The sequence below is a fragment of the Bison bison genome, unplaced genomic scaffold (assembly GCF_000754665.1).
Source record: "Bison bison bison isolate TAMUID 2011002044 unplaced genomic scaffold, Bison_UMD1.0 scf7180017864503, whole genome shotgun sequence".
NCBI classification, from domain to species: domain Eukaryota; kingdom Metazoa; phylum Chordata; class Mammalia; order Artiodactyla; family Bovidae; genus Bison; species Bison bison.
In genome coordinates this window covers 5,823,916-5,824,399 of record NW_011495061.1, presented here as the reverse complement: position 1 = coordinate 5,824,399, position 484 = coordinate 5,823,916, and the positions used below count along the sequence as shown (strand labels likewise).

Below are 484 nucleotides of genomic sequence, written 5' to 3'. Positions count from 1 at the left end.
TGGGAGGTGCTGGGGCGGGTGTGTGTGAAGCAGCCCCACACGCAGAGGCTCAGCCTTCTCCCCCCGCAGACGTGGACGAGTGCCTGGAGAACAATGGCGGCTGCCAGCACACCTGCCTCAACGTCATGGGGAGCTACGAGTGCCGCTGCCAGGAGGGCTTTTTCCTGAGTGACAATCAGCACACGTGCATTCACCGCTCAGAAGGTATCTCTGCTCGGCTGGGGGGGCGGGGGAGGGGCAGCGCCACACCTGAGAGTCCCCCTACCCCCAGTGGCTCTAGAGGGAAAGCATGCCATGTGTAAAGTCTGGAGGCCTGACGGGCAGGGTATTTCAGCTTCACCTTCCTCACTGGCAAAATGAGGGAGTTGGTCTGGGTGAGTTCTGAGGTCTCTTCAGACTCTCACAGTTGCTGATTCTAATCTCTAAATAGACACATGACACATTTCAAACATGACGATGTCTCAGAAGAAATGATGATCTGCCA

At 57.0% G+C, this 484-nt stretch overlaps 1 protein-coding gene across 1 annotated transcript in view; it reads left to right on the top strand.

The window, feature by feature from the left end:
- The window catches only part of SCUBE2 (signal peptide, CUB domain, EGF-like 2), a 67,828-nt gene that overhangs the window by 13,052 nt on the left and 54,292 nt on the right, over positions 1–484 (top strand). Inside the window, exon 4 of the mRNA XM_010829375.1 lies at positions 70–204. Coding sequence (XP_010827677.1) covers positions 70–204 — 135 coding nt within the window. The remainder of the gene's footprint in view (positions 1–69; positions 205–484) is intronic.